Raw genomic sequence first — 13,058 nt, 5'->3', positions numbered from 1 at the left:
CATTAAATCTACAATACATTAAAGTTTTCTCCCAAGAAAATTAGCCAAGGTAGATATTACATAGAGTGAGAAAGAAACTGAATGTAATTTGCCATGCTTGTTATTATTCTTATTCCTGCTGCCAACATCTGCCTCAAAAGGTTCAGCTCCTTGGAATATGGTCTCTTTTTAACACTGATATTAGCATCTATTAACATTGATATATACATTCATTGTTTGCATATAAGATTGCCACACGGATGTAACAATGCCGCTATCTAAGAGTCTGGATTAGAATAAGTTTTATAGACTAAATTAATAATGTATCGAGAACATTTTAAAGGAAATTGAAATGGAGGCTGGGGGGGAAAGCAAATTCCACTGTTATAAAAAGATGCGTTTGGCAGCCCTGCAACCCTGCTAACATCGCCTTTGCGTATAAAGCCTGTTTTTTTTCTAAACAGCAGAAACATCTGCATCATTCATAAAAGATAATAACTAGCTTGGCAGCAGAGCCCTCCAAGCAGGGATGATGCAATTCATAAAAGTCCTACAATATTCCCGGTAACCATTGCACAGGTGAGCATTGTTTTCATAGAGAAGGGATTGAAAACTAGAGCACTTCACCTACTCATCTGTATTTATTTTACAGAGGTAGCTGTGGCAAAATTGAGCCAGGCTGATGTGTAAATTAAAAAAAAAAACTCCCAACGAGTGGAATTCCTTACACACACTAACACACAAACACCACCACCACCAACAACAACAACAGCAACAACAACAGATCATCTTCATCAGAGGTGTCATTCAGCAGATTCTGACCAGTTCTGGACAACTGATAGCAGAAATTTTGAGTAGTTCAGAGAACCAGCAAATACCATCTCTGACTGGCCCCGCCTCCATCTATTCTCTGCCTCCTGAGTCCCAGCTAATCGGGAGGAAATGGGGATTTTGCAGTATCCTTCCCCTGGAATGGAGATTTTACAGTATCCTTCCCCTGGAGTGGGGAGGGAATGGAGATTTTGCAGTATCCTTCCCCTGGACTGGGGAGGGAATGGAGATTTTACAGTATCCTTCCCCCGGAGTGGGAGGGAATAGGGATTTTGCAGTTTCCTTCCCCTGGCCATGCCAGACCCACCAAACCATGCTCATAGAACTGGTAGTAAACTATTGTGAATCCTGCCACTGATCTACAGATCATCTCCACCAAGACAATGGAAGAAATCTCTTCCTTTAAAACAGGAGTCTTCAAACCTGGCCATTTTAAGGCTTGTGGACCTCAACTCCCAGATTTCATCAGCCAGCCAACTAGCCAAGTGACCCTGGCTTTCTTTTAAAAAAAATGCTCCCATCGTATATTTCTTCGTGTCACTGAATTCTAAACCCAAAGAGCAACCATATTGTGATGATCTGCAAACAGTAGGAATAGGAATAGCACTTAGACTTATATACCTCTTTACAGCCCTGTATAAGTGGTTTATAGTCAACCTTTTGTCCCCAAGAATCCAGGTTCTCATTTTACCAACCTCAAAAAGATTGGGAGGCTGAGTCAACCTTGAGCTGGTCAGGATCGAACTACTGGCAGTCAGCAGAGTTAGCCTGCGATGCTGTGTTCTCACCACTGTGCCACCATGGGAGGGAAGGAAGGAAGGAAGGAAGGAAGGGACTGACTAGCAATAGCACTTAGACTAATATACTGCTTTACAGTGCTTTACAGCCCTCTCCAAGTAGTTAACAGAGTCAGCCTGTTGCCCCCAACAATCTGGGTCCTCATTTTACCCACCTTGGAAAGATGGAAGGCTGAGTCAACCTTGAGCCTGGTGAGATTCAAGCTGCCAAATTGCAGGCAGCCAGCAGGCAGCAGAAGTACCGTATTTTTTGGAGTAGAAGACACACCCTTTTCCCTCAAAAAAGAGGCTGAAAATCTGGGTACATCTTCTACACTAAATACAGCATTTTTTGCCTCCCAAAACCCTTCCCCCTTTGCAAAAATGGCCGTGCATAGCTTTTAGGAGGCTTTCAGAGAGCTCCTAAGGGCTGGGGAGGGCAGAAATGATTAAAAATGGGCCATTTTTTTGTTCTGTTTTGCCCCACTCCCACCCCCCAGGAGCACTCCACAAGACTCCTAAAAGCTATTCATGCTCTTTTTTTTGAAAAAAAAGGGCCCATTTTCACAAAACAATTTTTTTAAAAAAAATGTCTCTTCAAAATCTTGGTGCGCCTTATACTCCGAAAAATATGGTAGCCTGCAGTATAACAATGTTTCTTCTGATGCTGAATTAGAGAGATACTTAACCATCCAATGCTGTATGTTCAAACATTAAGGCAATCACAAGAAAAAGGAAAACAAAGACCTCTAGTAATTTCCTCCAAATTCTGAGAAACAGAGCAGCACACAAATGTAGTATTTAGACCCAAAACCTCAAATTCCCTCGAAATCCACACTTTCAAAGGCACTTGATCAGGATATCCTTAAAAAGATAGTAATAAATAAATGCAGAAAGGTTTTTCAGGGAATGATGTACATCTGTTGGGCTGAGTAAAGTAATAGTAGTGATATATTAATAACAATTAATAACAATTCAACTGGTATATTGCCAGCCTCGCCTTCAAAGTGAAGTAATAAGGTAAAGCTTCCCCTCACACATATGTGCTAGTCGTTCCCAACTCTAGGGGGTGGTATTTCAAAGCCAAAGAACAAGTGCTGTCCGAAGACGTCTCTGTGGTCATGTGGTCGGCATGACTAAACACCGAAGGTGCACGGAACGCTGTTACCTTCCCACCAAAGGTGGTTCCTATTTTTCTACTTGCATTTTTTTCATGCTTTCAAACTGCTAGGTTGGCAGAAGCTGGGACAAGTAACGGGAGCTCCCTCCATTATGCGGTACTAGGGATTCGAACTACTGAACTGCCAACCTTTCTGATCAACAAGCTCAGCGTCTTAGCCACTGACCCACGCTGTAAGTGAAGTAACAGCTTATCCTTAGTTAGTAGGTCTGAAGCTGTTCTTTTCAAGTCCCAATTTTTTAAAATTGGAACTCTTAGATGTAAAATAGCGGTGAGGACTTCAGCAAAACCGTACACACAGCTTTCTTGAGAGTAAGGCCTGCTGCGTCTATTAGGACCTTACTGTTGAATTGTCCTTGTATAGCTTTCCCTATAAATGTTGCAATTCAGTATGTAACACAGCTTTTTTAGGTGTTGGTGTGTGTTTTGGTGAAGCGATGCGTTAAATTCTACAAAATTCTATTGCTTCCAGCGAGCATGTTAAGTTTCCTGCTTTAACTTTCCAGACTTCAGTGAAAAAACATGGGAAAGGAAATATATGTGTGCCTGCTCCATCTGGAATATTCCGTCAGGATTATTTCTTGGATTTCGGCAATTCTAAAGCATGAATAACTTTACTTCAACCCAGGTTGACTGATGTAGCACCGCGGTAGACAACTAAGTAATTGGGGAGCTTTGGGTTTCTTAATTTTGAAAAAAGAAAAGTGAGGTGTGTTTAATCATCCACCTCTGCTTGGTAACTCAGCCCTGCGTAACCTGTTGCTCCTTCCTCACAACAATTTTGCAGCTATCAGTTACTGATTCTAATTACATTAATGAACTCATTGTGTTTCAGATAAGGACTGGGTTTTTTTCTTCCTTTTATTTTTCTTTTGCAATCTCTACCACATTATAACTTCCATGGAAAAAAGGAAGGAAGGAAGGAAGAAAGAGGGGGAGGAGGGAAAAAGAAGGGAGGGAAGGAAGAGGGGAAAGGGGAGGAGGGAAGAAGAAGGGAGAGAGGGAAGGAAGAAAGGGAGGGAGGGGGAAGGAAAGAAGAGAGGGAGGGAGGGGGAAGGAGAGAGGAAGGGAGGGAGGGGGAAAGAAGAAAGGAAAGATGGAAGAGGAAGGAGGAAGAGAAGGGAAAAAGAAGGGAGACAGAGAAGGAATGGGGAGGAAGGAAAAAAGGGAGAGAGGGAGGAAGGGAGGGAGGGGAGGAAGGAAGAGGGAGGAGAGAAGAAGAAGGGAGGGAAGGATAGCAGGGGAAAAGGAGGGAGAGAAGGAAGAGGAGGAGGGAGAAGGAGAGAGAGAGAGGAAGGAAGGAGGGACAGAGGAAGAGATGAAGAGAGGGAGAGAGGAAGGAAGGGGGAAAGGAGGCAGGGAGAGAAGGAAGGAAGAGGAAGGAAGGAAGAAGGAGGAGGGAGAGGAGGGAAGAAGAAGGGAGGGAAGGAAGGAAGGAAGAGGGAGGAGGGAAGAAGAAGAGAGAGAGGGAGGGAGGAAGGCTCAAACAGACTGAGGAATACAAGCAAATCTTGGTTAAAAAGCTAAGTCTCCTCCTGGAAGTTGTTGAGTATTGTGTGGGGGTGGGGTGGGGAGGTGTTGCTTGTTCATGTCCACCCTTGAGATGCGCCATATACTCTCTCGATAACAGGCACTTCGCACACTGATCTTTCCTGCTTCAGAGAATGATCATGAACATCAGTGCCATCTGGTTCACCATTTAGAACACGGTAGAAGCCGTGACGGAGAAATCCGTCAGTGTTCAAATGTTGGGAGGTTTAGAAAGTTCACATGTGCTATTTATGCAACTCCCCACCTGTTAGGCTTGCCATTCTGCAGCAGCTTTAAGGAAAATCAGAAAAGACACTGTTGAGAAGAAAACGCACCAGGCTTTCATCCGGCAGGATCACCTGCTTTATATTTCTGAAGGTTCTTCCGGCTACAGATCTGTTTATCTCTTGGTCTGCTTATCCTCGAAGACTGCAGTGCTTCTACAAATCCAAGGCACACAACTGCAACGTTAATAAATTTACTGGGGGAGTACGCAACGATGCCAGCTTTTAAAAACAACAGCCAACCGGGTACATATCAATTCCCAGCATGAGTCTCCAATGTTCCCATTTAGTATATTGTTGATTGTTTTGAACCAACTTAAGAAACAAAAGGAGGCACTCAAAAAAGGAGGAGGAGGAAGAGGAGGAGGAGGAGACTTTGGGATCATTGATGCTCTCTGAGCTTGGTGGTTTCTTGCAGACATTTTATTACAAAACTAGGTAACATAAATAGTGCTAGAAGAAAAAGGATGATAAGATTAAACTCTAATGTTCCCATTTAGTATATTGTTGATTCTTTCGAACCAACTTAAGAAACAAAATGAGGAGGAGGAGGAGGAGGAGGAGGAGGAGGAGGAGGAGGAGGAGGAGGAGGAGGAGGAGGAGAAGAAGAAGAAGAAGAAGAAGAAGAAGAAGAAGAAGAAGAAGAAGAAGAAGAAGAAGAAGAAGAAGAAGAAGAAAAGAAAGAGGAGGAGGAGGAGGAGGAGGAGGAGGAGGAGGAGGAGGAGGAGGAGGAGGAGGAGGAGGAGGAGACAAAGGAGGAGGAGGAGGAGGTGGTGGTGAAGCAGAAGAAGCAGAAGCAGAAGAAGCAGAAGCAGAAGCAGAAGCAGAAGCAGAAGCAGAAGCAGAAGCAGAAGCAGAAGCAGAAGCAGAAGAAGAAGAAGAAGAAGAAGAAGAAGAAGAAGAAGAAGAAGAAGAAGAAGGTTTTCATTTGTTAGCTTTCCCTACAGCGATAAAATTTTGAATGTCTCTTGAATGTCCAGATCAATGAACAATATAAACCAGGATGAATTTGAAATCGGATTTTTTTGGTTGCAAGAATGTTTCACAGCTGAACTCATTCACAACATATTGATGAAGTTTCTCCACTAACCAGAGTCGTCTGAAGGTCACCTGAAGTTGCTTGAAGGCTGAATGGTTGCAACGATTCCCACTTCAAACAACTTCAGACAACCTTGAGGTCCCTCACAAGCTCTAATCTTTATTCAAGTCTAATATTATTTTCGCCATTTTGAAGGCATCTCAAGCAGGTGACTCAGCAACCAATATCCGATGAATACAGATGGCATCTAGACCAAGATAGAGCAGAGCTATTCTTAACAAGGCAGTGTGTTTTATTTATAATTTAAGGATACCTTATGGAAACCTTTCTTGGACCGCAAATAAATATATAATTTCCTGGCAGGGGTTTTCAAGCTGCAATTAACTCCAAGAAGAGCTTAGGAAGTGTGCCAAAAAATAAAATACAGGTTAAATGCTCCATACGGCATAATTGGAGACAGTATCTACTTCCACCTCCTTGTAAAAACAACAACAACAACAACCACAACAACAAGAAGAAGTTTATTCATTTGGTTAAAAAAAAAGTACCATATGAACTGTGTGTATATATTGCTTCCACCAAAATGCCCATCCAAGCGCATATGGCAAAAGAGCATGATAAAAGTTCGCACTCAGTCAACTAATGGATCTCACGACATACAACCCACAACTTTTGCACCAAGCCTACACATTAGAACACTTGCCCATTGAAGGGGGAAAAACATGCAAACATACAGCTTTTCTCCGTTTTAAACTAATGTACGTAGGAAATCTGCATGCACCACCACAAATTTCTCCATAATGGAATAACAGGCTTGCTGCTTTAGATAATACAGGGAGGCATCGACTTACGACCACAATGGAGCCAACATGTCTGTTGTTAAGTGAGACATTTGTCAAGCGAATTTTGCCCCACCTTACGGCCTTTTTTGCCACAGATCACATGGCCATAATGGTCATAAGTCTGAAAAAATGGCCATAACTCACTTTTTTTCAGTGTCATCGTAACTTTGGACTGGTCAGTAAAGGAACAGTCATAAGTCGAGGACTACCTGTGCAGTAATTTACTCTAGCTGGACTCTAGACTCTAGGTTTCTTCCCAACAAGGGAAACACCGAAAAGAATTGCCTAATTCAGAACAAAATATTCTCTCTTATGAGCTAGTAGGTCAGCTCAAAAGGAAGAAAATATTATGACTTCTACCTACTGAGTGACTGAACAGGGCAAATTTGGCACTGCTTCTTACACATAGTTTGAGTTTGACTTGAGAATCAGTGCATTGTATTCAGGTTGTAACCTTCCAGTTCTCTTTGTGTATGTATGTACAGTATGTATATGTATGTAAGGGATCTCAAAGAAAATTTGGTTAAAAAACCCACTCCTCCTTTTTCCCATGGGATTGTTCCAAGAATAGGAGAAGCTGCACCTGGCAGAATTTTCATTTTTCAAGGGGAAATATTGTGGTTGTGGAGATGATGTTATTTGTTGGGCCGCTTTAAAAGTAGACAAAGGTTCCTCTCGCACATATGTGCTAGTCATTTCTGACTCTAGGGGGCCGTGCTCATCTCCGTTTCAAAGCCGAAGAGCCAGAGCCGTCCGAAGACGACTCCATGGTCATGTGGTTGGCATGACTAAATGGCAAAGGCTCGCGAAACGCTGTTACCTTCTCTATTTTTGGTCCCTATTTTTTCTACTCACATTTTTTACATGCTTTCAAACTGCTAGGTTGGCAGAAGCTGGGAGAAGTAACGGGAGCTCACTCCATTACACAGAACTAGGGATTCTAACTGCCGAACTTTCTGATCGACAAGCTCAGCATCTTAGCCACTGAGGCACCGCGGCACTATTGTGAGTCACTTTACCTGGGCCTAAATGCTTCACTTCTCTAAGGGGCATCCTGTGATGACAAAAAAAAAAAGATGTATCTAGGTGACTACAGTTGTCCGTTTGGGTGAGTGGATCAAGGGATTGTCCTCCTACCCAGCTGATGCTGGTCAAATGAGCTAAATGCTTGTGGACGGTTTTATGGATGTCTGAGGGACATCTGGACATCACGTTCACAAAGTGGCATCTCCAAGCTTTAACCCCGCTGAGAACTGTAGTTCTGAGCAATGGCATGGGGTGTCCTACCTCTCTCTGGCAGATACCAAAAAGCATCCAAAAGCTCAGCTTCTCCCTGCAATTCAGCTTTTTGAAAGTGTGACTATTAAAAAGAAAACCAACAAAATATCATTGTCCTTATGTGTTTGCATGCATGGAGACAATTGCACACTTAATTGTGGCTTTGTGCCAGCGTTCGATGCATGGCTCAATATCACAGCGAGGAAGGCTAAGATTGGGTGACACCACTCTTCACATCCAGCATTTATCCACTGCCTGTCAATAGGAATTCAATTGTTTTCACCTTTCAGCATCCTGGCTCATAAACCCAGCAAGATAGAGAATGGGGGAAAGGACCGGATTATCACACAATGCTACTCACCCACTTACATCTTTGTTTGTTAACATAGTATTCTTTCACTAACCTGACACTAAGTGCTTACTACAAACCAAGGAATTTCTTTAGATCTCTATCCCAAAGAAGGTCAAAAGTAAGAGAAGTTAACTAGGTGAAAACACTGGATAAATAAGATACAGGGATACAAAACACAATAAGCTCAGCTGCTTGCATATCACTCTATCAGCATGTTTAAGGACCTTTCTCAACTGTTACGGATTTATTCACACTTTTCCCGAGTCACTAAAAAATTAGGTCTGTTTATTGTCTCGGTTTCCAGCCCCCTATCTGAGTCACCATCCCTGTTCACAGTGACAGCAGCGACAAAGAGGATTAAAAACCTGCCTTGGCAAAGTATCAGAATAAGGCAGGAGATTCAGGTACAGCTAAAGACCACTTAAGTCTCCCCTGTGAAGGAGATGAATAGAGAGATAGACCAGGTTTTGCTACAAGGAGTTGTACTGAGTTGCGTGGGGCCTGAGGAGTGGTACCTGGGGGGTGTGTGAAGGCGGGAACCTTCCCCCTCCCCCCAGGTACCACTCCTCAGGCCCCCACACAACAGGTGTAGCAGGAATGGGAGGGAGAGGCTGACCCTGCCTGCCTGCGGTAAGACGGATGACTCCTTTGCCCCCAGCTATAGTTGATTTAAGGATGGCTAATCTCGCTGGCTGCCCCCGCCTGCCTCCAACCCGCTCTTCTGCTCCAAAACAGGTCTAGCTGGTGCCAATTCCAGCTGGCGAAGATGGGAGGCCAGGTTCTCCTACAACCTGCCTTCGGGATGCAGGGATCCCTCCAACCACAAATTAGCTTTGATAAAGAGAAAGAAGTCAAGCTCAGCCCATCCCTGTCCTGCAAATGTGTGACGCTGAGAATAAACAGGAGATTGTTGGAGGAGGAGGAGGGAAATCTACACCAGGGGGAAAGAGGAAAAGATTTGCCTCTGTAGGTGTGGGTGTGTGGGGGAGGTGCATGGGGGTTGGGCAACCCAAGGCTCCCTGTGCCTGGATGCCAGGCTGTGCCTCTTGCAGCCTAGGGATGCCCCTGGGCCCAGCTTCATCCATCCATTGGCCATCCAACCATGCCCAGGAGTTCCACGGTTGCGAATGGAACTCTCCTCAGAATCCCTGCCTGATTGAGAGTTCAAATCCAACTCACTGGAGAAATCCACTGCATTTGAACAACTTTCTAGTATATCTATTACTACTATAAGCTTGGAACGACTTACTACAGCCCTGAGGGTTCCAAGAGGCCGCCAAAAAAGGGGGAGGGGGAATGGGAGGGAACTCCCCCTCCCCACCGAGTTTGGGCTGAGCCCGGAGGCTTGGGGGAAATACGGGGGAGTGGGGGAGGAAGGGTCGTCTTACCTGCTTGCTGTACTTGCTGCTGGCCTGACAGCTGTACTCCGAGCAGTGGTCCGATCCGATGGAGATGTTGTCCCCCGCGCCCACGAAGGTGTTAGCCGGCGGCAGGTCCTGCACAGCTTGGTGCTTTTTCCCGGCGGTGGGCGACTGGGGGTGAAGTTGGACGGTGGGCAAAGGGGAGCTGGATTTGTAATGCCGGGCCAAATCCGGGCTGCCCGGGGCGCCGTTGACCGAGCGGTAGCGGCTCAACGCCGGGCTGTCGGCGGCCGAGAGTTTCTCGTGGACGCTGTCGTAGCGCTGCCCGTTGGGCTTGGAGGCTTCCACGGTGACGATGCTGCTGTAGAGGGGCTGCTTGCCTCCCCCCTTCTTGCCCTTGCGGTCCTTCTTGGGCTTCTTGGCCTTGTCGTGAGGCTGGGGCGTGAAGAAGTCCTCGTGGTCTTTCTTGCCGGCCTCGTAGCCGCCGTGCTTGCCCTTGGAGCGGCAGTAGCGGGCCAGGACGACCACCAGGATGAGCAGGACCACGGCCATCACGCCGGCCACCACGCCCACTACGATGCTCAGGCGCTGCTTGGTCAGCTCGTAGCTGGGGTCGCCGGCGATGTCCCGGCCCAGCGGCGTGTGCAAACTCCGCGCCACTTGGCTCTCCACCGCGCTGGCGTTGGCCACGCTCTCATTGACAAACACGTGGAGCAAAGCCGTGGTGGCTTGAGGCGGTTGGCCGCTGTCGTTGACTTGCACCACCAGCCGGTGCAAGCCGTGGTGTTTGGGGGCCAGCTTGGCCACCAACGAGACCACCCCGCTGGAAGGGTCGATCTCGAAGAGTTTGAAAGGGTTGCCGCCCACCAGGTTGTAAGTCAGCTCGGCGTTCTGGCCCGCGTCAGCGTCGCGGGCCTGCACGGCGGCCACCACCACGCGCGGGCTGCTGGAGGGCGGCAGGAACGTGTAGGAGCTGTTGGTGGGCGAGGTGACGGCCGGCGCGTTGTCGTTCTCGTCCATCACGAACAGGGAGACGGTGGCCGTGGCCGAGAGCGCCGGCTCACCGCCGTCCACGGCTTTCACGCGGAAGGTGTAGCTGGTTTGCAGCTCGCGGTCGAAGGAGACGGTGGAGTAGATGGTGCCCGTGTCGTTCTCGATGGAAAAGATGCCCGGGTCGGCGGCTTCTTGCGCGCCGGGTTGGATGGCCAAAGTGAGCTGGGCGTTGCGCCCTTTATCGGCGTCCATCACGGTCACCATGCCCACGGGGCTGTTGGGCTGCAGGTTCTCCTTGACGTAGAAGGTGAAGACGTCCTGCATGAAGCGGGGCTCGTTGTCGTTGCGGTCGGCCACCCGCACGACTACCAAAGCCGAGCTCTGCAGCGGGGGCACCCCTTTGTCGCGGGCCGTGACTTGGAACTCGTAGGTGTCCCGCTGCTCGCGATCCAGCACCGCCTGCACCCGCACGTCGCCGGAATCCGGGTCGATGGTGAAGAGGCCCGCGGGCGCCTCGGCTGCCAGCGGCGAGGGCTCCAAGGAGTAAGCCAACTCCGCGTTCTTGCCGCTGTCGGCGTCGGTAGCCAAGACGGTGGCCACCCGCTCGCCCGGGGCGTTGTTCTCCGGGAAGGGCACCTCCAAGACGGGCTGGCTGAAGATGGGCGGGTTGTCGTTGGTATCCGCCACCCGGACCAGCAGCGAGTTGTTGCTGGAGAGGCTGGGGCTGCCGGAGTCCACGGCCACGATGACCACGTTGTAATCCCGCACGGCCTCGTAGTCCAGCGGGGCCGAGGTGTGGAGGAAGTACTTGCGCTTGTTCTGCGGCTCGCCTTCCCCTTCGCTGGCCGGTTTGAGCTGGAAGGGCACGTCTCCCACCACGGTGCAGGTCACCACGCCGTTCTCGCCTTCGTCGCGGTCCGAGACCTGCACCAGGGCGATGGGGGTGTCGACGAGGACGTCCTCGGCCACGCTGGCCACCCCGTCGCGCAGCGGGATGCGCCCGATCTTACGGATGTCGATGGTGGGCACGTTGTCGTTCTCGTCGCGGATGGTCAGCACCACCGTGGCCTTGTCGTTCTTGGGGGGCTGCCCGCGGTCCCGGGCCATGACGGTGAACCGCAGCTGGCTCACCTCCTCGCGGTCGATGCGGTGCAGGACGCTGAGCCAACCCGACGACTCGTCCAGGCGCAGCAGGCGCCTCACCGACTCGGTGGCGGCCCCGAAGACGTACTCGATCTGGCCGTTGACCCCGGCGTCGGCGTCGGCCGCCCGCAGCTGGAGGATCGGAGTGCCGGGGCTGCTGTTCTCGGCCAGGTCCGCCTCGTAGACGCTCTTCTCGAAGCGCGGACTATTGTCATTCACGTCGGTGATCAGCACCCGGAGGATGGCCTGCGAAGACCGCGCCGGCTCGCCCCCGTCCCGCACCCGCAGGCTGAGCTCATACGAGTCCCTCTGCTCGCGATCCAGAGCCCCTTTGACGATCAGCTGCGGCTGCTTCTCGCCGTCGGGCGTGTCGGCCACCTGCAGTTCGAAGACGCTACTCCGGGCCGTCCCGTCCGTCTCCTGCCTCCGCTTGCCGGGATAGAGGGCCCCGTCGGTGGCGGAAGCAGCGGCCGGGGGCCCGGCGCCTCGCCTGCCGGACTCCCCTCCGGGCTCCTGCAGCAGCTCATAGCGGTCGATGCCGTTGCGCCCGAAGTCGCGGTCGGTGGCGGTGGGGAGCAGGTACAGCGTGCCCACCGGACGATTCTCCTCCACGGTGAGGGTCAGCACCGGGGAAGGGAAGGTCGGCGTGTTGTCGTTGATGTCCAGGATGATGACCCGGCCCTCGAACAAGTCGACCCAGCTTTGCGAGGGCCCGATGACCGACACCTCGAAGTCCAGGAAACACTCGTTCTCGTCGAAGATCATTTGGCACTGCGGCAGCTTCTCGCGGTCGATGCGCCGCTCCGTGGTGCTCAGCTCGCCCGTCATGTTGTCGATCTTCAAGTACTCCGAGCCGGATTCCAGGCTGAACGTGACCTCGCCCGAGCCGGTGACAATGCCCAGGTCCGAAGCCACGTTCCCGATCCGGATGTCAGCCGGCCCTTCCTCGGCCAAGCGGTAGCGCAGGACTTGCTTGGCCGCCGCCAGGCTGACCCAAAACGGCGGCGGCAGGAGCAGCAGGAACCAGCAGCAGCAGCGGCAGCAGCGGCAGGAGGAGCGCGGTTGCACCAAACCCAGGAGCGCCGGCATCTTCCACATCTTGCAGGACAGAAGAGCCCCCCTCCCGCCACCCCACCCCACCCGCCTTCCCCGGCTCCCCCAAAAAACAGAACCCCCGGCAGCCCAGAGAGGTAACCGCCGTTTTCCCCCACCTTCCAAAACGCCTTTGCCGCTGCTTGTGCCAGCCGAGAGCGAGCGAGGGATGCAGGCAGAGGGAAAAATGAAATAAAAACCCTCGGCGACGGGCTGAAGTTCGATTATAAAATCCGTTTGCCGGCTCTGGCAGAAAAAACTTCGCTTCCCATCCTCTTTGGTGCAGTAGATTTTTTAAAAAATGAAAAAGAAGAAGAAGAACGAAGAAGCCGGGGCTGGCGCGAGCCACTGTGTGTGCGTGTGCGTGTGTGTGACGGG

At 50.0% G+C, this 13,058-nt stretch overlaps 1 protein-coding gene across 1 annotated transcript in view; it reads right to left on the bottom strand.

The window, feature by feature from the left end:
- PCDH7 (protocadherin 7) overlaps window positions 1-12,677 on the bottom strand; it is a gene marked incomplete at both ends in the record, with an annotated part of 312,585 nt that extends 299,908 nt beyond the window's left edge. Inside the window, one exon of the mRNA XM_081959719.1 lies at window positions 9,480-12,677. Within this exon, the coding sequence (XP_081815845.1) occupies window positions 9,480-12,677 (3,198 nt within the window). The remainder of the gene's footprint in view (window positions 1-9,479) is intronic.
- Window positions 12,678-13,058: the final 381 nt, after the last annotated feature.

This window comes from Natrix helvetica (assembly GCF_964273705.1).
Source record: "Natrix helvetica genome assembly, chromosome: 7".
NCBI lineage: Eukaryota > Metazoa > Chordata > Lepidosauria > Squamata > Natricidae > Natrix > Natrix helvetica.
This window is presented reverse-complemented; position numbering and strand designations above follow the sequence as displayed.